The sequence below is a fragment of the Vanrija pseudolonga genome, chromosome 7 (assembly GCF_020906515.1).
Source record: "Vanrija pseudolonga chromosome 7, complete sequence".
NCBI lineage: Eukaryota > Fungi > Basidiomycota > Tremellomycetes > Trichosporonales > Trichosporonaceae > Vanrija > Vanrija pseudolonga.
Window position 1 is genome coordinate 650533 of NC_085855.1, and position 24879 is coordinate 675411.

General features: G+C 63.6%; 8 protein-coding genes across 8 annotated transcripts; 4 read left to right on the plus strand and 4 right to left on the minus strand.

Moving 5' to 3' along the window:
• Positions 1–12: 12 nt before the first annotated feature.
• flbA (Developmental regulator flbA) lies at positions 13–2145 on the minus strand (the record flags this gene model as incomplete). The annotated part of the gene is made up of 5 exons (XM_062775654.1): positions 13–467; positions 503–1048; positions 1102–1940; positions 1980–2071; positions 2110–2145. The coding sequence occupies 5 exons, from the start codon at positions 2143–2145 to the stop codon at positions 13–15; spliced, it is 1968 nt and encodes a 655-aa protein (XP_062631638.1).
• A 2786-nt stretch (positions 2146–4931) lies between these two features.
• ABCG12 (ABC transporter G family member 12) lies at positions 4932–7464 on the plus strand (the record flags this gene model as incomplete). Its single annotated transcript, XM_062775655.1, has 15 exons — positions 4932–5162; positions 5223–5312; positions 5354–5569; positions 5605–5681; positions 5747–6002; positions 6045–6328; positions 6363–6456; positions 6493–6523; positions 6559–6606; positions 6645–6819; positions 6854–6956; positions 6997–7065; positions 7110–7259; positions 7315–7391; positions 7434–7464. 15 exons carry the CDS (start codon positions 4932–4934, stop codon positions 7462–7464), a joined length of 1932 nt encoding a protein of 643 aa, XP_062631639.1.
• Positions 7465–8042: 578 nt separating this feature from the next.
• Positions 8043–10074, plus strand: spe2 (S-adenosylmethionine decarboxylase proenzyme). Its single transcript, XM_062775656.1, has 4 exons — positions 8043–8427; positions 8476–8604; positions 8734–8831; positions 9100–10074. The coding sequence occupies exons 1-4, from the start codon at positions 8102–8104 to the stop codon at positions 9864–9866; spliced, it is 1320 nt and encodes a 439-aa protein (XP_062631640.1). The 5' UTR covers positions 8043–8101; the 3' UTR covers positions 9867–10074.
• Positions 10073–14340, minus strand: prp1 (Pre-mRNA-splicing factor prp1). Its single transcript, XM_062775657.1, has 7 exons — positions 14109–14340; positions 13504–14061; positions 11676–13464; positions 11275–11630; positions 10811–10931; positions 10540–10676; positions 10073–10386 (listed from the first exon to the last, which is right to left on the minus strand). The coding sequence occupies exons 1-7, from the start codon at positions 14166–14168 to the stop codon at positions 10168–10170; spliced, it is 3240 nt and encodes a 1079-aa protein (XP_062631641.1). The 5' UTR covers positions 14169–14340; the 3' UTR covers positions 10073–10167.
• Positions 14341–14575: 235 nt separating this feature from the next.
• CFD1 (Cytosolic Fe-S cluster assembly factor CFD1) lies at positions 14576–15607 on the plus strand (the record flags this gene model as incomplete). The annotated part of the gene is made up of 2 exons (XM_062775658.1): positions 14576–14654; positions 14694–15607. The coding sequence occupies 2 exons, from the start codon at positions 14576–14578 to the stop codon at positions 15605–15607; spliced, it is 993 nt and encodes a 330-aa protein (XP_062631642.1).
• cchl (putative cytochrome c-type heme lyase) lies at positions 14656–18397 on the minus strand. Its single transcript, XM_062775659.1, has 4 exons — positions 17519–18397; positions 16805–17481; positions 15935–16294; positions 14656–15872 (listed from the first exon to the last, which is right to left on the minus strand). The coding sequence occupies exons 1-4, from the start codon at positions 18266–18268 to the stop codon at positions 15680–15682; spliced, it is 1980 nt and encodes a 659-aa protein (XP_062631643.1). The 5' UTR covers positions 18269–18397; the 3' UTR covers positions 14656–15679.
• A 266-nt stretch (positions 18398–18663) lies between these two features.
• On the plus strand, positions 18664–22082 carry RTP1 (RNA polymerase II assembly factor RTP1; the record flags this gene model as incomplete). Its single annotated transcript, XM_062775660.1, has 6 exons — positions 18664–19009; positions 19049–19689; positions 19725–20284; positions 20322–20528; positions 20563–21374; positions 21409–22082. The coding sequence occupies 6 exons, from the start codon at positions 18664–18666 to the stop codon at positions 22080–22082; spliced, it is 3240 nt and encodes a 1079-aa protein (XP_062631644.1).
• Positions 22083–22093: 11 nt separating this feature from the next.
• LSM5 (U6 snRNA-associated Sm-like protein LSm5) lies at positions 22094–22562 on the minus strand. The gene is made up of 4 exons (XM_062775661.1): positions 22426–22562; positions 22322–22349; positions 22210–22282; positions 22094–22170 (listed from the first exon to the last, which is right to left on the minus strand). Exons 1-4 carry the CDS (start codon positions 22544–22546, stop codon positions 22138–22140), a joined length of 255 nt encoding a protein of 84 aa, XP_062631645.1. The 5' UTR covers positions 22547–22562; the 3' UTR covers positions 22094–22137.
• Between the last annotated feature and the right edge of the window lie 2317 nt (positions 22563–24879).

The window sequence follows — 24879 nt, forward strand, 5'->3', positions numbered from 1 at the left end:
CGACGGCGGAATCTATGGCTGCTTGAGGCCGGCCTGCTGCTTCTCGTTGGCGGCATTGGAGATGGTGAGGTAGGCGCGACCGACGTCGTCGACCTTTGTAGGCGTGGGGCCGATGGCGAGCACGGTCGTCTTGGCAGCAAGGGCAGTGGTGGCCGGGTCCTCTGCGTCGTCGGCCGTGGCCGTGTAGTCGAACACGGACCGCATGAGGGTGAGGAAGCGTTCGGTTTTGCAGAACTTGGGCACCGAGTCGGTGGCCATCAGGCGGAAGATGTACTGCTGGATGCGCTCGTCCAGGCGCACCATGTTCTGGAGTTGACTGGCGTGCAGAGAGTTGCCGACGCCGGGGAGGATCTGCGCCTTGGCGCCGGCATCCTTGTCCTCGAGAATCTCGTTCATGTACGAGATGAGCTCGCCGCGGAGCTGGTGATCAATGTTGAGCTCGCATGGCGACGCGGGGGCGAGGTAGGCTAAAGTCAGCACCGCTCCTTCTCCGCACACTCACTGTTGTAGATAACAAACGCCATGGCAATCAGATCCTGCTGGTGCTTCTCCATGGCCTGGAGGCCCTGGCCGCGCTGTGTTGGGAGCGCACCTGGTGCCGCAGCCGCCGATGACGACGTGTTGAATCGGCGCTTAAAGTCCTGGACATCGAGCCAGAAGCTGAGGTTCTCTTCGCAGAAGTTTGCGCGAAGGAACTCTCGGAACAGGGATCGGAGGGCGGGCTCCTCGAGAATCTGCTTGAGACGGGCCGTGTGCGAGTCCTTGGACCCCTCGTCGGCGGCAGCGGCGTAATCTGTGCGAAGGCGGTCCGAGACGCTCGAACGCCGCGTGAGGTTGTTGTCGATTGCGGGCTGGGCAAGCGACGCGCCGCGCGGCGGAGCCTCGGCCTCGTCGTCGAACGGGTCGGCCTTGTTGGTGTTGGGCTTGCGCGTGAAGGCGCCCGTCGCCGGCTTTGTTGGGGCAGGCTCGTCGGCACCCCACTTGGCGACGGTGGCGCCGAGATCGGTGACGCGGTAGATTGCGCGGTCTGTGGCACGGAACTCGGCCTCTGTCTGCGTGCGCGCCAAGTGTCAGAAATTAGAAGGGACCGGCGCCGCGCACGGCGCGCGGGGCGCGTCTTGGCGCGCGCGGCGAACAGACCCACCATTTGTGCTCCAGCGCCACCACCTGCGCCACCTGCGCGGACCGTCACGACAAGGTTGCCCTCCTTGACCTTGCCCTTGTCGCTCACGAGCGAGATGTATCCGTATCGGACAAACTGTCCAGCAACCTCGGCCGCCTCGTCGAGACCAACAATGGTGGTAAAGTCGATGAGCCAGTCCATGGCCGACGACGCGCTAAACTGGTACTCTTCAACCTGGTTCTTCTTGCCCTCGGGAGGTGGCAGCCACACGCGACGGAGCACCATGCCAAGCGTCCGGTCACACTCTTCTCCTGGAGGAAGGGCCGGTGCCTTGTTGTGCGGGCGGGAGTGGAACTGGCCTAGCAGCTCGTCGTCGTTGAGTTTTGACACGTTGGGCTCGCGGCCAATGAATCGCCGGAAGAGCACTTCCATGACACTGCGAGTGATCAAAATCTCGTCGTCTTGCGTACGGCGTTCGAGGTGGTGCAGCTTCATGCAGATTGGCTGTGTGGCGAATACCCTCAACAGGTGGTCGGCCGCAATACCATTCTTTGTGATGAAACGCTCGAGAATATGCAGACCCTTGGCCGTGAGCATGAAGACGCCACGCTCCTTGAATATCTTTGAGGGAATGTCGGTGGCGTTTTCAATCAGCTGAGCATCAATGAACAGCTGTCCGACCCCGCGCGCCATGTCGCGAGACATGGAAAACGTCGTCGTTGTCGTCGTCGTGATGATGCGTGAGGGGTCCTTTGGGTCGGCCGAGCGGTTCGACTGGGAAAACTTGAGCGACGAGAGGTTGGAGCATGCTTCGTCGCTTCATGGGTCAGACTAACATGTCGACGCTCCGACTCACGTAGTGAAACTGTTGGGGTAGGTCCGGAAGAACGACCTGTGGTTGTCGAGATTGAGCGAAACGACCAGCGTGGCGAACAGGTCATGCGTGTCCTGCGGTGTGAGCCACGCCCCACCACCTCCGCACCCACCTTGACGAATGGCCGTCCACGACGGGTCGTCTTCATGAGATGTGATGAATGGGTGGACATTGTAAGTCCGAATTGATGGGCGAGAAGGGGGCGATAAGATTTGGTGGCTAGTGGTGGACCACTAGTGATGGATAAAATGGACAATGACAAGAGTGAAAGAGGTCGAAGTGAGAGACAAGAGGTCGGGGGGGCAACTATAAGGCGATGATGGGGGGGGTGGTGAAAAAGCGCGACGTCGACGTTGAGCAGCACGGCAGGCAGGGGGTGGTGCTAGGGGTGTTGCATCAGAGAACAAGGCCAAGGCAAGGCAAGCGGCGTGGGGGGGTCCGCGGGCGGGGGAGGGGCGGCCGTTGGGCGGGAACAGCCGGCGGCGAGGCGAGTCAACGAGGCAGCAGGCAGGCAGCGAGGGGCTTTGACGGCGCTCAAGGGGCTGTGATGGGCGCGCGTTGGCGCACACCAGTACGCGCGTGTGTTTGATAAGTGCACCAAGTTTGTCCGCCGGCCGAGCGCGAACGGAGGGGGGTCAAGGTGGCAACACACTAGGGGTAAAGCTATCACGTTTGTGTCACCGACTTTGAGTGGGGGAGGGGGAGGGGGGAGGGGGAGGAGCGAGGAGGGGAGCGAGAAGGAGGGGAGGGAGGGAAGGGGTGTGGGAGTCGGAGCAGGAGGAGGGGGAGGGGATGGTGAAAGGGGATGTGATACAGCCTGCAGACGCTGGAGCAGAGTCCACGACCACCCCAAGGGTAGATGCGTCGTTGGAGATCGGTGCGACAGCGTCAAACCCTCAAGTGATGGTCAGTGCGTTCGTAGCGCGCGCGCGCGTGCGAGTCATTCAAAGTCCGCCCGCCAGGTATGGTCATCGCCCGCCGGTCTGTCGGTGTCTCTCCTCGGTCAGGTCAGCAAGGGCGCGCACGAGAAGCAGCAGCGGCTGTAACATGCCCCAAGCAGCATGCATGTGAGGGGCGCCTGCGAGGGGGAATAACCCGAGGCCAGGCTAGCCAGCCAGGCAGGCGTCCACCTTTGCGCCCGTGGCGTCAGGACAATGGCTGTGCCACCTCACGGATCGCCACATGTGCCCTCGACTTTTCTTGCGCGACGCGCTGGCTGGACGCTCGCAGCGCCACTGGCGTGCAAGCTGGCGTTTTTACGCAGATCCGCCCGCCAACAGAGAGAGACAGGGAGGGCTCTTCCGATGCGAGCCAGCCAGCGAGCGACGCTGCAGGCGATCACCAGTAGACGGACGCCAGTCCACTCTGAAACACTGAGATGCGAGATGCGGGGCCGTGCGCGCCACGACTGTGCCGCTGGCGGGCAGGCGGACGAACCACGGCTCTGCGTTGCTCGCCGGCCGCCAGCTCGGCCGTGACGATCAGCACGCCGCGGCCGGGCGCGGTGAGCGCGCGGCGCTGCGCGCGTGAGAGGCTGGGTTGAGGGAGTGGCTGGCGGCAATCAGGCGCATGTCAGACATGTCACTCTCCCGAGTCGGAGTGGCGCGCGGCGATGAGAGTTGACAAGTGCCATCGCCCGCCCGCCTGCCTGCCTGCTACTGTAGTCGAACCCGACATTTCCGCAAGGTGCCACGCACGCTGCGGAGGCATGTTTCAGCCTCGGTCTCGCCCTCGCCCCCGGGCAGGCAGGTGTCCGCCTCTAGTCGAACTCCGTCGAGAAGGGCCAACTCGAAATCCGGGGCAGTCTATACCAGGCGCGTGGAAAATTCTCGGCGCGGGGGTGGTGCTGAGAACAATGACATCTTCGGCGGCGAGAACAATAGGGACGATCGGAAGAGGTAGGGTCTGGATGTCGCCTCACTCGGCGGCAGCGGTCGTAAGCGGCGCAAGTCGTCGTGGTGGGCGTGGGGAACCTCGCCGCCGCTGGACGCAGCAGCCAAGGTGGCACGCAGCGGCTACCTGCTGATTACGACGCTGCGAAATGTTTCATGTGGGCTGCTGTTGACAACAAGGGTCGTGACGATCGTGACTTGCCGCGTGCCTGCCATTGCCGCCCAGTCGGCCCGCCATTCGCCACGTGAAGGAGGTGACGGCGGTGTGAGTGACTTGTCGTTGCTGTCTGAGTGCGCACGCGTCGACCTCGACCTCGACACTGACTGCATACCTCGCATGCAAACCTTGGTTGGCTATACATAAACCTTGTATTCGGAAGAACCTGTCCGAGGCACCAATCCTACCGCCCACTTCATAACAAGTATGTAGTGCGGAGCCAGCATCCCCCCCTCGCGGCCCAGGAACTCTACGGCATGATGCAGCATTGCAGTGCATCCCGCGTTTCAATGTGTTCTCACGAGGGGCAGCTCTTCCGAACGCCAGAGACAGCAGCTGACTGCCTCTGGTAGCTCGAGAGCCAAACATGCTTGCTTCATAGCGCCCCCCTGACAAGGTACCGAGGCTGGGTGAGTGACGGCATGGGGTGACATGAAGGAGCGAGAGAGTGTTTGAGGCGGGTATGCGAGGCGCGAGCTGCCTTGGCGAGGCCAAAGCCAGCGCAGCACTTCCGCAGGTACATTTGATATCTTTGCATGGCATGGTCCAGGCCACTTGGGTTTGTACCTGGTCACCGGCGAATGAGGCACAGAAGCACAGTGCACGCGCTCAGATTGCGCATTGTTCGGGATGTTGTGTTGTTGGCGCGGCGCCGCCCAACATTTACTTCTGACGAGGTGGCGGTGTCCACAGAGACAGTGTGTGTGTGTGGAATCCTTTTACGCAGATCCCATTCCAACCACCTATATAGATCCCATTTCCACAGTTTACGGCTCGACTAGCCCAGTTCCAGCAGACCCACCCACCCACAGCAGCCCGTCCCGAATGTCGTCCAGCGTCCAGCAATCACAGCCAGCAGTGGGCGAGTGGCACGTCCTCGAAGAGCGCACCACCAACGCGTCCAACTCTGTCCACGGCACACTCGACAAGATGTCCGACACTATTGAGCGCGGCTCGGTCGCCGAGTTCTCCCACCTCTCATACGAAATCAAGACTAAAAAAGAAGGCGCGCTACGCCTGCTCGACAATGTCAGCGTCCGCGTCCGCCAAGGCGAGGTGAGTGGCAGCGACAAACCGCGCGGGCACGCACGCGCTGAAACACGCGACTACGCCCAGATGCTTGCTATTCTCGGCCCCTCGGGCGCAGGCAAGTCGACGCTCCTTGACGTCATGTCATGCAGGAAGAAACCCCTCGACGGCGCCGAGGTGAGTCCACCCGGTCCCGGCGGAGGAAGGACTAACCCCAGATCCTCCTCAACGGGCGCTCGCTCAACGCCGAGACCATGGCCGACGTCGCGTCCGTCGTCGAGCAGGAGGATGACCACTACGGCGTGTTGACTGTCCGCGAGACGATCGCGTACGCCGCCCGCCTCAGCACGAGCGGGTTCTCCAAGGCGCAGATTGACCACCGCGTCGACGAAATCATCACCGCTCTCGGCCTGCAGTCGTGCGCTGGTGTCAAGGTGGGTCTACCGCAGCCTGAACCCACTAACCTCAGATCGGCACCCCCATCCAGCGTGGCGTCTCGGGCGGCCAGAAGCGTCGAGTGACAGTCGGCACTGGCCTCGTCACGTAGTGAGTAGTGCCTGTCTTCTTTCGGGATCTCGTCACGCCGCACTGACACTGCTGACGCTGCACAGCCCGCGTATACTCTTCCTCGACGAGCCGACCTCTGGCCTCGACTCGTTCTCTGCGCGCGAGGTCATGGCGTCCATCCAGCGTATCGCCCGCAAGGAGGGCATCATTGTCGTCGCGACGATCCACGCGCCGTCGATCGACACGCTCCAGCTCTTTGACCAGATGATGATCCTCGCAAAGGGCAAGGTCGCGTTCCAGGGCTCACTCGAGGCCGCCGCCGTCCGCTGCGCAGAGGTCGGCCGCCCGATCCCGGAATACGTGAGTGTGGCGGGGGAAAGGCCACGCTGATGATGACCCCAGACCAACCCGTCCGACCATCTGCTGCACCTCGTGTCGACCGACTTTGGCGACGACAAGTCGGCCGTCCTCGACGCGCTGTATGCCGCGCAGGATCGCGAGGCCGTGGCCACCCGCACCGCCGAGGGCAAGGATGACGGGCAGGCTCTGGAGCGCCACCACATGGACCGCAAGTCGTTCGGCCACCACCTCAAGGTCATTGGCGTGCTTAGTGAGCGCAACGTTGTCAACTACTCGCGCAACTTGCTCGCGTACGGCGTCCGTATGGGCATGTACCTCGGCATGGGGTGAGTTGTGGCACCGGGCCCGCGCTAATGTCAGCTTCCTCCTCGCCACAATCTGGATCAGGCTCGGGCTGAGCGACTCCAAGATCAACGACAGGTTGTCGGTTCACTTCTTCTCAGTCGCGTTTCTGGTAAGCACCACCGTCCGCTGTCACACTGACACGCAGGCTTTTATGAGTGTCGCCGGTATCCCAGCCTGTAAGCCTACTCCCTCCGATGTAACCTAACCCCAGTCCTCGAGGAGCGCTCGGTCTTCCTCCGCGAGAGAAAGAATGGCCTTTGTGAGGAATCAGCCCTCGCCCTGACTGACGATGCCCAGACGGCCCGCTCCCCTTCGTCATCGCCAACACGCTCATCACCATCCCGTTCCTCTTTGCGTGCGCGCTGCTGTTCGCGGTCATGGTGTACTGGTCCATTGGGCTTCACCCCGGCGCGGGCAAGTTCTTCCAGTTCCTAGCGTACCTATTCCTCGCGCTACTCGCCGCCGAGACTCAGTAAGTTTGGTGTCAGGTGCCACGCTCACCGCAGGTCGGTCCTCGTCGCGGCGCTCGTGCCAATCTTCATCGCGGCGCTGGCCCTCGCGGCCTTTATGAACGGCTTCTGGATGTGTGTCCAGGGTTACTTTATCCGCGTGAGTCGTCGGCACCGGAGCTTCACCGCTGACGGACAAGGGCCGCTCCCTGCCCCGCTTCTGGTACTACTCGTTCCACTTTATGGACTACCAAACCTATGCGTTCGAGGTGAGTCGGGTCAGCTGCGAAGCAGCAGCGGCTAATGCCCGCAGCTCCTCGCCAAGAATGACCTCAAGGGCCTGCTGTTCAATTGCAACTCGGCCAAGCTGCCCTCGGGCGACTGCATGTGTACTTACCCCGCCTCTAACGCCACCATTGCCCAGTACGGCCAGTGCGTCGTCTCGGGACAGGACGTCCTCGACGTGAGTAGCTTAGCTGTGATGCTGCTGCTTCTCGTGCCTTGCTCACTGTGCCCAGTACCTCGAGTTTGGAGGCATCCTGATGGGCGCGTATGCTGGTATCCTCATCGGCATCGTTGTCATCTACCGTGTCGCGTAAGTGGTGTGGGCGGTTCAGATTGTTGACCACCACCGCAGTCTCTACGTCATCCTCTACTTCCGCCGCTAGTCTTGATGGTGGTGTGGAGTGGAGGTGTAAACGTCATGGTTGACCTAGTGGCCGGGGGTATTCGTAATTTCGTGATGAACTATGGAATGGCACGGGGGAGGGGGTCACGCGGATGTGGCTCGAGTCGTGAAAGGCGGCATGCCGGGGCGAGCACAGGTTTGTTGATGCTGCCGGGGTGAAGTTCTGCATGCTTGTTCCCACACCGGTACGCCGAGGTGGGCAGGGCCCAGGCAAGCGAGGGGGGCGGCAGCGGCGCGAGTGCGAGTCGAGCTGTAATGGTGGTCGCCACTGACCCCGCGTCAATGGACCATGGTGGCTGCAGTGCTTGTGCCCCAGCTAAACCCGGATTCTAATTTTTGTGATTTTTTTTTTCAGCGAGTCCGAGAGTTTTTGGTTGTCGTTTCCCCGGATCACGTGATGTTAAAGAAATGCAACAATCTGCTCGTTGCTCGTGTGCTGCTCGAGAGGCGAGGCAGGCAGGCAGGCAGGCAGGCAGACTGGGAGGCAGGCAGGCAGGGGAGGCAGCACCGGCAGCCCTCCTCAACAATGTCACCTCCTCCTTTGTTACCTCGGTGACATCCATACCGAGATATCCATAGAGAAAACGCCATTACGAGGAGCGCTCAACGCTACCCCGATGGCCTTCATCACCGAGCCTCCTGCGCCGCACTCGCCGCTCATCCTTGCAGAGCCCGACACGTCGCCAGGCCCGTTCGAGGGGCCCGAGAAGCTCCTCGAGGTATGGTTTGCGCCGTGTCCTGACGCTCTCCCGAGCCCAGCGACTAGTCCCATCAATGGCGCCTCGACCTCGCAGCACCAGCGCGAGGGCGTCGCGCCCGACGGCAAGCCCTTTTTGGGCCTGCGCAACGTCCCCCGCGCCGTGTGGGAGGAGATGCTCGACATTGTCAAATGCAAGGTCTTGTCCGTCGTTGAAGGCGACGAGATTGACGCCTATTGTCTGAGGTGGGTAACGAGCGGCGAGAGGTGAACATCGCTGACGGCGTCTCTCAGCGAGTCGTCCATGTTTGTCGCCCCCCACGTCCTCATCCTCAAGACGTGCGGCACGACGCTCAACCTGTACGGACTCCACCGCATCATCGACATTGCTCGCCGCTACTGCGGGCTCACGACCGTGTGGCGGTAAGTGGCTTATGCTGGCGGTGCGCCATGCGAGACAGGACGGGAGAGGCGACTGCCTTACTCCCCGAGCTCGCGACGCACACACACCCTCCTTCCAGACATTCGACACTGACCGCCTGTTCTACCCAGATGCTTTTACTCGCGCAAGTCGTTCTTCTTCCCCGAGCTCCAGCAAGGACCCCACCGCGACTGGAAGGAAGAGGTCACCTTCCTCGACAAGCTCTTTGGTGCGTAGACGGTCAAAATACCTACAAAATTCTGCTCCGCTTCCTTCTGGGCCCTGGCTCGAGGTAATGTCTTGTGGAGGATCCACGGTGGCTCGTGCAGAGCGGCCAAAGGACGCTCGAGAGAGAGAGAGTGGAGGCGGCGCCGGCGGTGGCGACAGTTGGTTATTGTTTTCCAAGTCTGGGCCATCACTAAACGGTGCCCTTGGGCGTTCGTTCACCTGTCCCCAACCCATCAACGACCGCGCCGCGCCCGCTAACACACACACAGGCGCGACCGGATCGGCGTACACTGTCGGCCCGATCAACCGCGACCACTGGCTTCTCTACCTCACGGCTCCCAACCAAAAGGCGCTCCGGGCTGTCGATGGCCCGGAGCGTCCGCTCGCGCTCCCTTGCCCCAGGGCAGCCAAGGGCGACCAGACGCTCGAGATTCTCATGTCGCACCTCTCCAACGAAGGGCGCGCGCCCTTCTTCGTGCCCGAGGGGCTCGAGGGCACGTCTGGTCACAAGCTCGGAGCCGACATTAGCAGACGGCTTGGCATTGACCAGCTGTTCCCCCAGCACGAGACGGTGCTCGACGCGTTCGGCTTTGAGCCGTGCGGATACTCGTCCAACGCCGTCATTGGCACTGGCATGAGCGCGACCGGCAACGACGGCGGCTACTTTACCATCCACGTCACGCCCGAGGAAGGGTGGTCGTACGCGTCGTTCGAGTGCAACGTCCCGCTGCCCGACAAGGACGAGACGGCGCAGGGTGGCCGCCCCGACCTGCGGTCACTTGTCCGCCGCGTCGTCGACATTTTCCAGCCCAACCGCCTCAGCATCACCCTCTTCGTCTCGACCGAGCGCGACCACGAGACGACCCACCAGGACGCCTGGTCGGCCATTGGCGGCGACCTCGTGGGCGAGTTTGACCGCAAGGACCGCATCGGCTACGAGTTTGACGGCTACGACCTCGTGTTTGGCTGCTACGAACGGCGTGGCTGGGCCGAACCTCCGTCGCCCATTGTTGCCTCCAAGGCCACCTTCCCATGACATCGACTTTTAATGATAAAGGAAAGCGAGGGGGTGTAGATAGAGGGAGGGGGGGTGTTGTGTATGCAACCTTTTGGTGTGACCGAGGCGCGGCCGCGAGCGCAGCGAGCGGCGAGCGGCGAGCAGTGGAGCGAGCAGGACCTCACCTCCGCCTCTCCGCATCAATCGCAAGCGGCTTGCTTAGTCCTCGACCCATCCCCGCCAACCCACTGATACAAATGCATGAACCCATAATAGTACTACTACTGAACAGTCGTCGTCCGAACCGCGCCTGGCCGCCAATCTCAAGCTGCTCCTACGCCTACCCCAACCCACCCCATGGCCCGCGCAGACGGCGCGCGAGCTGCATGTCCTTGGTCATGAGGGTGACGCGCTTGGCATGCACGGTGCAGAGGTTGGAGTCTTCAAACAGGTGGACGAGGAAGGCCTCGGTGGCTTCCTGGAGGGCGAGGATGGCGGACGACTGCCAGCGGAGCTCGCCGGCGTCGATCGAGGTCAGGTTGACGGCGACTTCGCGGACCTGCGCGGGGTGTGAGCGGTGAGCGTGGGATGATGGCGCGACGACGGCACAAGGGAGGAGAGCGGGGCAAGGCCAGGCAGGCCTAGTCCAAGACCAGCGGCGCGCCGCTCTCGCCGCGCCGCTCCGCGGGCCGACTTGCGACGCGCAACTCACCACACGCGAAAACGGCAGCTTGGCAATCAACAACTCTGTGCTCTTCTGGTACCGCCGAATCTCCTTGAGCGCGACCGTTCCGGGGCGGAAGCGGTGCTTGCGGCGTGGTGGTGCGGGCGCGGGGTCGAGGTTGGGTCCTGTAGCGCGAGGCGAGCGTCAGCGAGTCTCGCTCGGAGGAGGAGGGGAAGAGGACGGAGCCTCGCGCCAGCCATCGGCGTGACTCCGCCGCGGCACTCCAAGCACCGCTACTACCCCCAGCCCGCGTACCCACCTGGATGCCGCAGATGCTTGCCCCCCGTCAACTTTTTCGGCGGCGCGCCCTTGCCCGGCGCGATCGTGCGCACCATGATGCTGCTGCCTCGCGCGACGTGGCGGGTCGGCGTGCGCTGCGACTGCGACAGCGTGGACGTGAGCGGAGGTGGGTGGGTCGCGGTGCTGCTGGCGTGTGCTGTACGTGCTTGAGTGTGCGTGCGTTGGACGGATGGATGGACGACAAGGGACGAGACGAGAGAGAGAGAGGATGCGACATGACGAGTTGAGGGGCGGCGGCCCAAAGTGAAAGAAGAAGGCAGGCTCGTCGAGTGGCTGGACCCTGAGATCCCACTTTGGCGCGTCTGGCAGGTGGCACACAACACGGCGTCGCCAGTCACGACCACAATCACTATACATGCATATGCTCTACTACTCGACCTTGTCGGCCACCTGCTCCAGGATCTCGCGCGTCGACTTGCCCACGTTTCCAAGCTCCTTTGACACCGCCTGCCACACGGGCCCGTGGTGAGGCTGCGCAGCCTCGGCCTGCTTGATGACAGCCTCTTGCCGCTCCTTCTCGCCATACTCGCGCTCAAACTTGAGCCACCAGCCCCACGCGTCTCCCCAGTCGGCGTCGGCCTTGATGGCGTTCTGCATCCACTGCCGTGTCTTTTCAATCTTGCGTTCGGCCCAGAACAGTCGCGCGACGGCAATAATAACCAGCGGGTGCTCGCCTGCCTTCTTGAGTGCGTCGACCGAACGTCCCTTGCGCTGCTGCGGGTTCTCCATGAAGATGGACAAGGACCACAGCAGCGGTGATGTAGGGCACTCTTGCATGGCTGTGCGTGTTAGTAGAGTGCCAGCAAAGGTATGACGCGACTCACCCCTCGACAACAATGACTTGGCCTGCTGCGTGCTACCGGCCCGCTCCTCAATCTTGATGCTCTCCGCCCACAGCTCGTCGTTCTTCTGGTTGTGCAGACGCGCCTTCTCAAGCAGCGAGCGCGCCTTGATCGTAACGCCAGCCTTCTCCTCTAGACGAGCCGAAAGGATCCACAATGGCACCGACTTGGGGTTGGATCGTGTGCCCTGGGCATAAGCAGCGCGAGCGCCAGCCACATCGCCCTTGGACTCGAGGATCTGGCCTTTGATCATATGCAACTTGTCGAACTGCGGGAAGCGCTTGATGGCCTCGTTGAGCGTTGCAATCGCGTCGTCCAGGCGGCCCAGTTGCCGCTCGAGCACAGCCGACTTCATCCACACGCGCTCCGTGTTGGCCTGCGTACGCGCCTTTTGCAGGATCTGCTGTGCCGCTTCCGTTTCGTTGGTCTCGGACGCAATCTTGGCAGCGGCCAGGAAGATGGACTCTGAATCCTCGTTCTCCTCGAACGCCTTGCTGAGGACCTGCTGGGCCCCGACAACGTCGCCAGCGACCCACTTCTCCTTGGCCGCCATGAGCCAGAGCACCTCGGCATGAGGGCAGTGCTCGGCACCCTGCATGAGAATATCCTGGACCGCGTCTGGAGTGCCGTGTGCCTTCTCAAACTCGGCCGCCTTGCGCCACACACCGGGCGAGGTAGGGAAGTTTTCGATAAGCACAACGTACACCGCGCGTGCGACCTCTGGGAAGCCGCCCTTCTCAGCACGTTCCGCGTCCTCGAGCCAGACAGTCCGGCGGTCCTCCTCCTCAATGTCCATGTGGATGGTGCTCTTGACAATGGCCTGGGCAGTGAGGGGACTTCCGTCCGCCTCGCATTTTTCAGCCTCCTGCAGCCACTGCTCGCGGGTGAGGATGGCCTGGTTCGCCGTAAGCCTTGCGACGGCGCCCTTCATCAAGCGGTCGATCTGGCTCGCGAGCTTCTTGCGCGCCTCGGGGTTGTCGTCAATCTTGCCGTCCGCAGTCGCCGACTGCTCCATGAGTCGTCCAGCAGCAATCCAAATCTCGTGTGATGTTGGGATCTCGGCACGAGCAGAGTTGAGCACCTGCTTGGCCTTTTCGGGAGTCTCGAGACGAGCAAGGTTGAGCCAGAGCTCGGCCGACTTTGGAATGACCTCGACGGCTCGCGTAAGAAGAATACGCGCGTCCTCGGGATCGTCTTCGAGGTTGACAGTCTCCTTCCACAGACGAACCGAGTTGGGCACAAACTCGAGGGCCTTGCGAAGTACACGGCGCTTGGCGCTGACGTCGCTCTCGATCGAAGCCGCCTTGAGCCAGATCTTGACCGAGGTCGGCACGTTCTCAACAGCGCGGGCAAGGATTCGCTTGGCGTTCTCAGGCGTGTTGAGTTCTGCGGCATGGAACCAGACGTCTTCGCTCTTGGGACACTTTTCGCATCCCTCGGCGATGATCTTGCGCGCTGCGACCATCTTCTTGGCGTGGACCTCGAGCGATGCGGCGGCAATCCATCCTGGGGCGTGCTTGGGGTTCGACTGAATGAGGTTTTGCAGCAGCTGGCGGGCCTGCTTGATGTCTCCAATCTGCGCGTCCGACTGCAGGACCTGGCTATTCAGCGCAGTCATGTAGCCTCGGGGGTCGATGCTAGTTGACGAGCCGTTGGTCGCGTCCGCTCCAGCCTGGTCGAGCTTCAAGGACAGGACACGGTCACGAGCGTTACCAATCGACACAAAGTCGGTCATTGTGCCGTCGGCAGCGGGAGTGTCAAAGCCTCCATTCTGGTGACGCGTCAGCTCAGACCCCCACACCACACCCACCTCCTGCTGGGCCTGGTCCAGCTCGCCGAGAACCGTGCTCCTCGCTGCAGCGCCAGCCAGCACTGAGTCGCTGACAGCGTACGTCCTTCCGTTCTGGTTCTCCTCCAGACGCATGTTACGCTTCCTCCTCTTGCCGGTCAGGTTGCCAGCGTCCGGGATGGCCTCCCAGTCCGAGTCGGCAAGGGACGACAGGCCACGCTTGAGGTCGGCGAACTGGGTCTGGATCTTGGGGTTGTTGGCGCGCTCCTTGGCCGCAGCTTCAGCCTCGGATGCCTCGCGACGCGCTCGCCGGCGCGAGTCCATGCGGTCGTCGACCGAGTCCCAGATCCGGTCGGCCTCCTCGTCGTCGGCCTCGTACACGGTGCCAGCGAACAGGTTGCGCTCGTTCTCCGGGTCCTGGAACTGCTCGGGGTCGGGAATCTCCTCGCCACGCTTGGCCATCGCCTCGGCAATGGTCTCGGCGCTGGGCCCCTCACGCGCTGGACCGATATCAGATCGCGTGGTGAAGCCCGAGGCTCCACGACCCAGACCGGCGACATAGGAGGCGGGCGCTTGTTGCTGGGTGTGTCAGTGGCTAGAGTCAAGAAAAAGGAGTAGCCACTCACCTGGAGGAAAGCATAGCGGTGCTCCTTGGGGAGGGAGCGGACAGTGCCGATGTGGGACATGATGGGCAGTTGACAGCGGGTCGAGGACAATCAGAGCAAGAACAGTCGCGATCCAGCTGTCGAGGCCGAGTTTTTCGCCTTCCTACTCCTTGCGGTCTTGAGATTCTTCACGCTCGGTCGACCACGAGTACCGTCGCGAGTGATGGGGTATAAAACGATGCGAGAGAAGAAGGATGTTGACAACGCAGCGAAAGTTGGAATCGTCGAGATTCAAGTGTGAGGTTGAGTGGCGATTAAAGTGGGAGGACGAGTTACGGTGTGTCCGTCGTCGGCCCCGCTGTGAGTCGCCACTAACCGCCGCCTGATTGATAATGATTGTAGAAATCTCGACAGCACTCTCCATCTCACTTTTAAAAGAGCAACAGCGCTGCAGCACGACACGGCACAGCCCAGCCCAGCTCAGCGCAATGGCCGAACCACTCGAAACCCCCGTCTCGCGGCGCCTGTCGTCAGTGAAGAACATTATCATCGTGCTGTCCGGCAAGGGTGCGTAATGGCTATCTCCTTGAACTGACTGACCCCCAGGCGGCGTCGGCAAGTCGTCCTCGAGCGTGCAGCTCGCGCTGTCCCTGCTCAACACTTCGCCGACGGCACGCGTCGGCCTGCTCGACCTCGACCTGACCGGCCCGTCCCTCCCGCGCATGGTCGGCCTCGACGTGCCCGAGGCGAGCGTGCACCAGTCGTCGGCGGGCTGGGTGCCCGTCTACGTTGACAAGGAGCGCCGGCTCGGCGTCATGAGCATTGGGTTTTTGCTCGCCAACCGTGGCGACTCGATCGTGTGGCGCGGCCCCAAGAAGGACGGCATGATCCGCCAGTTCTTGTCCGAGGTGCGCTGGGGCGACCTCGACTACCTCGTCATCGACACGCCGCCCGGCACGTCGGACGAGCACATCTCGCTGCTTACCCACCTCCACCCGCTGTTCATCCCCAACGCCGAGCGGCCCACGACCCCAGCCGCGGTCCTCATCTCCACGCCCCAGACGACGGCGCTCAACGATACCCTCAAGTCGCTGAGCTTTACCCGCAAGCTCGCGCTGCCCGTCATTGGCTTTGTCGAGAACATGTCGGGGTACGTCTGCCCGTGCTGCGGCGAGATTAGCGACACGTTTGGCCGTGGCGGCGGCGAGAAGATGGCTGAGCGCGAGGGACTGGACTTCCTTGGTCGCGTGCCGATCGACACGCAGCTCGTTGCGCTGCTGGACGCAGTGTCCAAGGGCGACGTTCCCGGCGCTGGTGCCGAGGGACAGGGGACTGCTACTCCCGCGGAGGGTGCCAATGGAACCAACGGAACCGGCGGCGAGCACTTTCCCCTGCTGGACAAGTACAGCGAGACGGCGTCGTCCAAGGTCTGGTCGGGCATCGCGGACAAGGTCGTCGCGGGCATCGACGCGCGGCGCGAGGCCATCTCGGCACGCCTCGCAGCAGCACCAGCATCGTAACAGAGCATAGAGTAATGTTGTATGCATATTGCTAGTGGGATTCTATTGTTACTAAACGCCAGAGCGCGGGTGCTATCGCCACAGCCCACTCAGGCGCGTCCGGATACTGTCCCAGTCGTCCAAGGCCGGCCTGACGTCGAGATAGAAGGCCATGCGCTGCGGCTGCTTGGGGTCGGGCTTGCCGGCGTAAAAGTCGATCACGTAGCGGATCTGCTTGCCGCAGCGGTCGACGTACCAGTCGTGGCGGTCGAAGGGGGCCGTGTAGCTGCGCGGCGTTAGCACGTCGTCCGCTGACGTCCACCGTCCACATCCCCACCCCCCACTCACCCGACCAGAGTCTTGGCCCAAGCCTTGGGCGACAGATCCTTCGGGCGGCCGACAAACGAGCTGAGCCTCGGACCGCCGGGACACGCGTCGCCTCCCTGGCCTGCCTCCCAGACGAGGATCTCCTCCCACGCCTTCTCGTTGACGGCGTTGTGGATGGGCACGACGGTGCGCATGTCGGCGACCTTGGGCGCGTGGTTCTTGCGCGCCATGGCGTTGAAGAACTGCTGCTCGGAGGGGTACACCCAGTTTCCGGACGCCGCCTCGCCGTCGGCCGGGAGCGCGGGCGAGTCCGTGTTGTGGCTGTAGGTGCTGCCTGCGCCGCGGGGGATGGACGAGACGACGCGGTGCTGTGAGAGCGCGCTGGGGCTTGAGGAGGAGGACGAGGCAGAGGCCGACGAGCTCGAGCTACTGCTCCCGGCGACCTCGAAAGGGTGCGCCGCCGTCGGGTTCGCCTGCAGCCAGACCGAGCGCGCCGACTCGTCCACCGGACAGCTGTCGACGCCGGCTGGGACGGGCGGGTGGTCGGGGGGCAGGGCGCGCGTGGTGGCCGGCGCCGTCGCGCTCGTCGAGGCCTCCGCTGCTGCTGGTGTCGCTTGTGTTTCCGAGGAGCTGAACCAGCGCATCTTGTGATGATGAGTCAAGTGGTGCAAGTGGTGTTGATTGCGCCGTTCTTGATTGATTCGCCCAGTTCCGACTTTTGGCGGCGACCATGGCTCGGCGGCATCGCGGCGACGGAGCCAAAAGCCACGCGAGGACGTAATGTTGGGCTCGACCTTGTTGACAAGTGGCCATCTAGCTGTCGTGCTCACACGACTGTCACAACCGTATGCATTCTGCTGCTCCCTTCGTCCTGCTCTCGTCCTACCCCACTACATGTAGGTGATCGTCGTGCCCAGCTTCCACACGCCGGCAACCTTCTCAGCCCACCACTTGAGCCACCACACAAACCAAGGCCAGAGGCCCTGAACGCGTGCGCGCTGCAGGCGCTCGCGCACCGTCGCGACGTTGGTGCCGCCGGCGCGGCCCGCTCTCCGGCGGCGGTAGACGATCAGCAGGATGATCAGCGCCGGTATGGGGAGTATGGTGCCGGTGAACCAGCCCGAGTTCCACAGGTCCTGGAGCCGGTGCTGGAGCGACACCGGGAGCATCGACAGCACGACGTTGGTGCTGCGCGGCCGGTGCGAGCCCGAGCCGCCGGCGGGTGGGCGCACGTAGATCTTGTTTGGGACGGCCGTCGCCTCGCTCTCGGGCGGCTGGACGGTCGAGTCGGCGTCCGACTCGTCACGCGACGCGCGCGCCTTGCCCTTGACCGCGCGGGACGAGCGGGCGGTCAGGTCACCCAGCGCGCCAATATTGGCCGGACGCGCTGTCGCCTCGCTCGACGACGTTGCGTTCGAGTTGGCACGCGACCTCCCCTTGCCCTTTGGCGTCGGCGACGTCATGGTCGACACGCTCGACTCGGACGGCGAGGGGAGGATACCCGAGCTCGCTGGCGACGGCGGAGCCGACCGGTTGGCCTGCAACGTACGGAGGTGCCTGTACAGAGCCTGGTTGTCAGCGCTGCCCTCCACAGCCATCACTCACCTCCTTCTTCTTCGAGCCCATGACCATCTCGCCCTCGAGCAGGCCTCTGGCCATCTCCCACTCGCCCTCACGGCCAAGCACCTCGCCGACGAAAAGCTCAATGACCTTGAGGTATCCTTCACGAGCCGCCTCGATGCGCTTGCGGTTCGGGCCGCGGTTGTCGCGCGCAATGGCGAGCACGAACGCGTCGGGGAGCTTGGCGAGCCAGTCCTCGGCGAGGGCGTGTGCAAACGCCAGCGACGGCTCGGATGGCTGGAGCTTGAGCGATGCCAGCAGGAACGTCGACAGGATTTGTGGGGGCAGCAGGTCGGCGCCGTACGTCGAGTTGCACAGCTGGCGGATGTACTCGAGCATTGCGGCCGGCTGAGCGGGGGGCAGGAGATGCTGCATGGACGCAAACGACCTCGGCGCGTCAGAGTAGAGTGACGCGTTGGCGCTAATAGCCAGCTTGAGCGTCTTTGTCAACCACTCTTCGCCGGACAAGCCAGTGTCGGCCGATCCGGGCTTGGATGCGCGCTGCTCGAGCTCGTACCATGGTGTCGGGTCGCGCGGGAGCTGGCGGGCGAGGTTGACGAGCTTTGTGAGAGCCGCCTGTGTCTTTGCGTGGTCTCGGCGTACAAACGACTGCACTGCCGAGTTGTAGAGCAGCTCGAACTGGTCCGGTCCGCGTGGAGGCGTGGCCGAGGAGCGAGTGCTGCCGGTGCCGCCGCCGCTTGCACCACCACCTAGGCTAGAGCGCGCTGGAGACATTGCCGAGTAGGAGATGGCGAGTGACCCCCAGGATGGTAGACCGTCCTTGCGTGTTGCAATGGTGAGATGGGCTTGAGGATGAACAAAGGCAAAGAAGTCTGAGCGGCAAGATGGTGGCCAGTAACCGTGATGATTGCGACAGACCAGTCATTGTACGAGCTGGCATCGTCGGCTACATCAAACTCCGGGCAGTACAGCGCTACGGTGGGCGGCTGCCGGCCTCACCACTCACTCCACAGATGAGTCATATGGGGGTATTTGCTTCCGGCCGGGCGACTACCACGTGGCCTCGGCCGGCCCGTGCGGCGGAAGAGGAGGACAACTTAGATTTCGATAAAGATCGACGTCATGGAAGCAAGGTGCAACTCGGCAGACACTCTCTCACCATCGCACAAATGGCATCGAGCACAGAGGGGATCAAGGTGCTCCTGGCCGCAGCAACGGCGCTACTCGCGCCGTCGGCACCGCTGCCCTCGGCCCCTCCAGCGCTGCTGGAGCGGCTGCGCGCGTCGTCCGCCCTCCTGCCTAGCTGGCGCACACGAACAGGCTGGACAGAAGACGACGAGCTCGAGCAGATCGGCGACGACGACGACGAGGCGTCCCCCGGCCGCAAGGAGCGGCGCGACGCCCTCGTGCAGCTCGTCGGCAGGCGATGCCTCGACGTCCTCCTTGCGCTGCAGGCGCTGCTGGGGAAAGAGTTCTGGCCTGCCGAGTTCAAGGACGGCATGGTGGACAAGGACTGTGGGTTGGGGGTGGTGGGCTGCCGCTGACTGGCCGTAGTCTTGCTCGGGACGGCCGACCTCCGCGTCATGCGGTTGATGCTCTCGCATGCCGTCGCGTCCCTCCTGCTGCCACTGACGCTGGCGTACGTCGTCGGGCTGCCGCGCCGCGCGCCGCTCGACCCACGGTTGCCAGCCGCCGTGAACGACCTTCTCAGCCTGCTCGAGACGCCGTCGCCTCCAGCAGGGGGTAGTAGCGCGCGCGCAAAGCACTCTACGGCCATCACGCTCGCGCTGGCCCACTCGCACCTCGCGCCGCTCGTCCTCTCGGCGGTGACGCTAGGTTGGACGCCGACAGTCCCACCACCCACGCACGCGGCGTTGCGCTCCCGCCTCGTCTCGGCGATTTCAGCGTTCCCCCCGGCGCAGGCGATGGCGGCGCTCAGTGCCGCCTTGCAGACAATCCATGCAGGCAAGCGCAAGCCGCCTCGCGGATGGGCGCGCGTCTGGCCCGCGTACGTTGAAGGCGCGATCGGCACCCTCCTCTCTGGGCAGGTACAGCGGCCCGGCGGCGTCCGCGCCGTCATGGAGAACGTGTTCGGCGAGGCGGGGAACATGCTGGGCCCGGAGGCAGTAGAAGGGTCAAAGCTCGACCAGATTGCCGGGCTACTCTCGCGCGTGCCAAAGTCGGTGCAGCCAGAGGTGGGTCGCACGGTGAAGGACACCACTGACGCCAGGTATACATCCCCAAGCTGCTCACAACGCTGTTCGACCTCATTGCGCCAGAGTCGGCATCACACCCGATCGTGTACACGCACGCGGCATCCTACGTCGTGCACCACTTGTGGCAGACGAGCCCGCTCGCGGTGGAGTGGCTGCGTGCGCGGCTTCACACACCGTGGCTGCCTCAGAACCCACAGCCTGGCGTCGTGGTTTCCTCAGAGCAGGTAGAAGCAGCGGCGAGGTCAATGGCGCAGCTCGTACTCCACGCACCGCCATCCCCCGACTTTACAGACTTTGTGGTCGGCCCGATCCTGCCCCCGCTGTTCGCGCTACACGCCCAGATCAACCCGGCCGTCGGCGCCGGGTCGATCCAGAAGGCTGCGGCGCCGGCGCCGGGATTGGCAGCCGACGTCCGCCTCCTGCTCAGCAGCTGGGGCAAGGTCGTGCCGCAGGACAAGGGCGTCGCGGGGGTATGGTCCGTCATTGTTGGCGGCCGCGGGTGGCCGCCGTCCGACGACGGCGAGGAGTTGTACTGGAGCGTCAAGGGGGGGCGGGCCGAGATCGACTTTGGGCAGTGAGTTGGACAGTGTTGCAAGCAGCTGACCGCGCAGCCCGGAGGCGCCTCAAGTCTCCGTCTCGACGGCTATGGATGTTGATGGTGACGACGCGCTCGACTCATTCGAACTATCCCCCGACCCGCCTACCCTCGTAAGCTTGATCAAGGGCTTCGACCGGCCCGACGTCGCCAGTGACGTCTTCCTCAAGGTGCTCGACGAGTGGCGCGTTCGCGCGAGCGCCGACGATCAGGATCCACTAAGGTGGGTTTATTCCTCGTCTATGTCTAACCCCCAGGTCGCTCCTCTTCCTGCGCATCACCCTCGCAATGATGGAGTCGCTCGGCGAGAAGCTCCTCGCCAACCCAGACCACGTCCTCGCGTTCGTCGAGGGCGTGCTCGGCGACGAGGTGCATGCACTGCGGGAGAAGGCGGCGGAGAAGAAGCCACTCATCCAGGAAGTCGACGCCGACGCTGACGAGCCGCTTCCCGAGCTCACGGCTGAGGGCGTCGAGAAGATGGGCATGGTTGAGACGGCCATCTCGCTGCTGCTCGCGTCGCTGGAAGCCAACGAGAAGCTCAACTTTGACTCTGCGCCCATTCTTCACCCGATCAGCAACCACCTGGAAGCGTTGGCCGGGTCACAGCTGTCGGGTGTGCGACAGTTGGCACGCGAAGCGCAGCTGGTGCTACTTGTGCGCCGGTCGACAACGCTCACAGCGAAGGACGGCACCGTGTCCCCCGCGGTGGCGACGTACCGCCGCGCGCTGACACTCGTGTCTGACCCTATCTTGCCTGTCCGCGCCCACGGCCTGGTGCTACTCCGCGACCTCGTGCTGAGCAAAGACTACGACACGGCCCTCACGCCGTCCATCCTCGACGTGTACATGCAAGCTATCCAGGACAAGGACAGCTACATCTACCTGAACGCGGTCAAGGGCGTGGCTGCCATGGCCGAGACGCTCGGCAAGGAGATCTTCAAGACGCTCGTGAGGCTGTACCGCGAGGGCGGGGACGGCGTGTCGGGCGACGCGCTGGACAAGGCGCTGCGGATTGGCGAGGCGCTTGGCCTGGTCATCCGGCGCGCGGGCAAGGCGTTTGCAGCTAATGGTGAGTGTGCGTGAGTGGGCGAGCTGACGATCAGCTGGGATCGTTGTCCCTGTGCTCCTATCGACGTTTGCCAACGCCAAACTCCCAACGATTCTGCGCACCTCTGCGCTGTCGCTGCTCTCGACGTGTGCGGAGGTGGACCACCTCGCACTGCTTCCCTGGGCCGACGAGCTGGCGAGCGCCGCTGTGGACCTGGTACAGATTGAGAGCGTCGCGTCGTCGCCTTTCCGCCCCGAGCCGGCGGCAGCAGAGCCTGCGCCAACTCGCAAAGTCGTGCTCATTGACGACGAGGAGCCCGAGGAGGAGGCGCCGAAGGAGACTGGCCCGCGGATCGTCGACGACGAGCCGACGGCCCAGGACAGCAAGCATCCTGCGCTTCGGCGTGCGGCTGTCGTCTTCCTCGGGCTGCTGGTGGCGTCCCTCATCGAGGCGGCGGGCGAAAGCGACGGGAACGAGTCGGCGTCGGGCGAGTTCCAGATGCGTCTCCCCGGCGCCGCAGCGACCATCACGCCTTCGGCGTCGCGCCGTGCGCCGCCGCCCTCGCTCGCCGAGCCGATCCTAGAGCGCGCCGGCACGGTGCTGCGCTACGTCGCGCACACGGACGACGACGAGGTGGTACGCGGGCAGGCGTCTGAGGTCGTCGCGCTCGTCGAGCGGCTGCGGGTGGTCAAGCTGACGGAGAGGATCAGTAGCTCGACGCTGTTGTAGCGGTGGGATGCAGCTGCGTTAGACTCTGTCACATATGCTCGCTCTATACATCGGTCTATGCCTTGGGCCCGCGTCCGCCTGGGATGAGCTGGGGCGTTAGCGGGGAAGGAAGGAAGGAACAACGCACCATGGCAATGTTGTTGCCGTTGAGGAGCGTCTGTCCGAGGTCTGTCTCGGTGATGCCGGCGGGCGTGACCTCGCTGGGGGTGGGTTAGATTGACACAGGACTGGAAACCCACTACTCCTTGACGTCCTTGAGCACCATGTCTAGGAAGGGGGCGGTCAGCGCGTCCTCGTGCGCGTCGTGCGTGTCGCCTTGCCTGCGGCAAGGCTCTCCACTCACTGACATAGTCGTCAAAGCCCATCAGCGTGCCGGTGAACTCGCGCTCGTTCTTCATGACGACGTGGATCGGCGAGCCGATACACCGGTCCACGAGCTCGAGGGGGAGGATTGTTGATGCCATGGGGGGTGGGTTGGGGGGGGGGGGTGTTGTTGTTATTGCTACGACTTGAACTCGCGCGGCTTGTCATTTCGAGGTGGATCGAAGTCGAGATGGAGGTTGTAGTCGCGGGAGTATTCCCGCGTGACTCTCGCGTGGTGCACGTGGCATCCGGAACCGACTTGCCACTAGCGCCACTTTCAACCCATGACACGAACCCGATCTAGCCACATTCCCCAGGTGGTCGCGCGACTCCTTGCGACTCGCAGTGCGCGCCGCGCGCCGCGCATCTCGTGCCAGATCGTCAGGCAGATAGATCGGCGTTTCTCACGCACAATGCGGGCGGGCACAATTGCACACTGCGAGCAAGAGGTGCATACCGCTATCCGGGAACGTCGCACGCCGACCAGCACCGCCACAAGCCGAGTGGCACTGACTGACGACTGCTTGTTTGTTTTCTCTGCTCGCCCATTGATCGTATGCTTCCTTGCCTCGCTTTACCGCCCGCAGCAGCGCAGCGTACGACAACATTCCGCGTCCTTCAAAGTCGGAGATGCACCACGCGGTGCTTGTCCCTGCCGAAGCGCAGCCGACCGACCGACAGATGGACGCCGGCGCGCGTTCGGACGCGAGCGAGCGAGGCGAATCGAGGCTGGCTGCTGCGAGGCTACTGTAGCGTAGCGGCGTGCGGAGATCTGGTTATCAGGCGCTTGTGGGCGCTTGTTTGGGTTGCCGGCGCTGGTGGAGTTGCTGGCTCCGGCCCGCCCGGATGCGAGCAGCACCGAGCAGCAGCGAGCAGTGCCGAGCGCGGCGACTAGCCGGCCAGCCTAGTGGCTGCCGTGGGTTTCGCTGTGCCCACTTATTGCCGCGCATCGGCATGCACCACTGGCGCGGTGCCACATTGTGCTGCTATGCATGCCATGTGCTGCGCAGTAGCGCCGGCAGTAGGCGGCAGCGTGTGTGGCTAGTGACAGTGTGTCGCGCGGTCCACTTCCGCCATGGTCCGCTGTCCGCGCCGCCCGCTGTCTCCGCGCATCTCCGGGACGTATGTCGTCCCGAAGTTGATGCGCAGTTGCGTGCTATGTGCTGCGGGCGTGCGGCGGCGCGGCGCGGCGCGCGGCCTGGCTGCTTGGCGACGCAACGCTGCGGCGAATGGAATGAAACAGCCCTGAGGCCGGAGCGACATGCCCAGGCGCCCAGCGATGCCCAGACGTGCCCAGCCGCCCAGCTACCCCCCAGTAGTACTTCGTCTCGCCTCGCCGCGCCGTCCCCCCCCCCCCCCCCACCCCGCTGCCCGTGGCTGAGGAACGCCGTGTCAGACTCAGACACCAGATGGCGGGATATCTCCGACGAGCGAGCCAGCGAGTGACGAAGCCTGCGCCAGTGTCAGCTGGCGCCAGCCCCAATCGACAGACGATTCATGAAAATCGCTTTCAACTAAGCGTCGCTCGCTCGACCGACCGACCGTCACGGCGATTTTCAGCGCATCACCACGGGTGTGTCACCAGGATCTGCGTTGAATACCAAAAATCTGAGACACGGCGTCTGCGTGTGCGCGCGTAAGTGTGCAGAATTGCTCCTGCTACAGCCTATGCAGTGGGCGCGTGACAGCACGTGCGTGCTCGCTTTGCTTTGGGGGTGCGTATACATGTGCCCCACGCACTCTGCTATACGAAGCGGCGAGCACTCGCCGCGCTCTCGTCCGTCGCCGAGAGACAAAGCATTTCCCGCGGTTTGCTGCGCTGGAGCTGCGCTGCGGCAATCGCACCGGCGTAGTGCGTCGGACATGTCCTTGCCCGACGAGTCCGACCGCTGCCAAGTCGGAGCGAACCCCGAGCCAACGCCCAGCGCCAGCGCCAGCGAACCTGCGCATCGTGATGCGCAGGGCAGGCGGCGGAGCAACGCCGCCGCTGCTCTTCCTGCTGGCGCCGCCTCCGCCTTCGCCGCCGCCACGACTGTCCTGCTTACGCCACGATAATCGCGTGGCGGCGCAGGGCGCAGAGAACACGTCTGTCACCTAAGTAGCAGGAGCAGGGGCAGGCGCAGAGATGTACGTAACCTAGGGCCTCGCCGGGTGTGCTGCTGCCGCTGCAGCAGCAGCAGCAGCAGCATCCTCAATCGATGCAGGATTGGGGCGATGGCGTGCGTGAGGGTACGCAGGTGGGCTGCAGGTGGGTGAGTACCGGGCCGGTGATGTATCGGAGAGTCAGTAGTCAGTCAGTCAGCCAGCCAGTCAGTCACGTCGCCGCCTCCAAACCCAAGGACCCTTTCCTTCAATTCTCCTTTCTCGTCGCTCCGACTGATCTCCGCCCGCCGGATCCCCGGTCGTCGGCCTTTGAAGCAAAAGCAGCAAGAGC

Bases quoted from the DNA above. Each gene is read 5' to 3' on its own strand.
- spe2 (XM_062775656.1), top strand. From the start codon at position 8,102: ATGGCCTTCATCACCGAGCCTCCTGCGCCGCACTCGCCGCTCATCCTT. The intron at 8,428-8,475 runs GTGGGTAACGAG...GGCGTCTCTCAG, and splicing joins ATTGACGCCTATTGTCTGAG to CGAGTCGTCCATGTTTGTCG. The intron at 8,832-9,099 runs GTGCGTAGACGG...ACACACACACAG, and splicing joins CTTCCTCGACAAGCTCTTTG to GCGCGACCGGATCGGCGTAC.
- prp1 (XM_062775657.1), bottom strand. From the start codon at position 14,168: ATGTCCCACATCGGCACTGTCCGCTCCCTCCCCAAGGAGCACCGCTAT. The intron at 13,465-13,503 runs GTGGGTGTGGTG...ACGCGTCACCAG, and splicing joins TGGACCAGGCCCAGCAGGAG to AATGGAGGCTTTGACACTCC. The intron at 11,631-11,675 runs GTGAGTCGCGTC...TAACACGCACAG, and splicing joins CAAGTCATTGTTGTCGAGGG to CCATGCAAGAGTGCCCTACA.
- cchl (XM_062775659.1), bottom strand. From the start codon at position 18,268: ATGTCTCCAGCGCGCTCTAGCCTAGGTGGTGGTGCAAGCGGCGGCGGC. The intron at 17,482-17,518 runs GTGAGTGATGGC...GCTGACAACCAG, and splicing joins TGGGCTCGAAGAAGAAGGAG to GCTCTGTACAGGCACCTCCG. The intron at 15,873-15,934 runs GTGAGTGGGGGG...AACGCCGCGCAG, and splicing joins TGGGCCAAGACTCTGGTCGG to CTACACGGCCCCCTTCGACC.
- LSM5 (XM_062775661.1), bottom strand. From the start codon at position 22,546: ATGGCATCAACAATCCTCCCCCTCGAGCTCGTGGACCGGTGTATCGGC. The intron at 22,350-22,425 runs GTGAGTGGAGAG...CCCCCTTCCTAG, and splicing joins GGGCTTTGACGACTATGTCA to ACATGGTGCTCAAGGACGTC. The intron at 22,171-22,209 runs GTGCGTTGTTCC...CTAACGCCCCAG, and splicing joins ACGGCAACAACATTGCCATG to CTCATCCCAGGCGGACGCGG.